The sequence below is a fragment of the Myotis davidii genome, unplaced genomic scaffold (assembly GCF_000327345.1).
Source record: "Myotis davidii unplaced genomic scaffold, ASM32734v1 scaffold1717, whole genome shotgun sequence".
NCBI classification, from domain to species: domain Eukaryota; kingdom Metazoa; phylum Chordata; class Mammalia; order Chiroptera; family Vespertilionidae; genus Myotis; species Myotis davidii.
In genome coordinates, this window is record NW_006287955.1 from 766,712 (window position 1) to 767,414 (window position 703).

The 703-nt window shown below is 69.7% G+C and overlaps 1 protein-coding gene across 1 annotated transcript in view; it reads left to right on the forward strand.

The window, feature by feature from the left end:
* SLC45A4 (solute carrier family 45 member 4) overlaps positions 1 to 703 on the forward strand; it is a 21,123-nt gene that overhangs the window by 16,760 nt on the left and 3,660 nt on the right. Inside the window, 2 exon segments of the mRNA XM_015561421.1 lie at positions 1 to 118; positions 487 to 696. The exon segment at positions 1 to 118 is cut by the window's left edge and continues 22 nt beyond it. Of these exon segments, the coding sequence (XP_015416907.1) occupies positions 1 to 118; positions 487 to 696 (328 nt within the window).

Here is a 703-nt window from a genome sequence, read left to right on the forward strand (position 1 = left end):
GTGGTTGTCCTGGACTTCAGCGCCGATGCGACCGAGGGGCCCATCCGTGCCTACCTGCTGGACGTGGTGGACAGCGAGGACCAGGACATGGCCCTCAACATCCACGCTTTCTCTGCCGGTGAGCGCCTCACCCCCCTCCTCCCAGCCCTCGCTCGGGCGGCTGCTCCTGAACCTGCCCTGGGCCCGATGACGGCTGACGTGCTGGTAGCTAGCCCTGCCCGGACCAGGGCCCACTGCTCCCCGCAGCCTTCACCTCCTCCGGACTCCCACTTCCAAGGCCTGGGCCCAGGGTGGTGCGGCGGAGCCCAGGGGCACTGCAGGAAGCTGTGGGATCAGAATTGCAGACCCAGAGTCAGCCAGAGGGGCCTGTGCTGCCTCTCCCCCCCGTCTCCCTCCCGAGCCTGCGGGCCGTCGCGGACACGTGGCTGGCCTGTCTGCTGGGGCCCGGGCGCCGCTCCTCACTGCTGCTGTCCTTCCTCCCACCAGGCCTCGGCGGGGCCATCGGCTACGTGCTCGGGGGGCTGGACTGGACACAGACCTTCTTGGGCTCCTGGTTCCGGACGCAGAACCAGGTGCTGTTCTTCTTCGCGGCCGTGGTGTTCACCGCGTCGGTGGCCCTGCACCTGTTCAGCATCGAGGAGGAGCAGTACTGCCCCCAGCAGGAGCGTGCTGAGGCCGCCCCGCCCGCCCCGCCCAGCCTCCT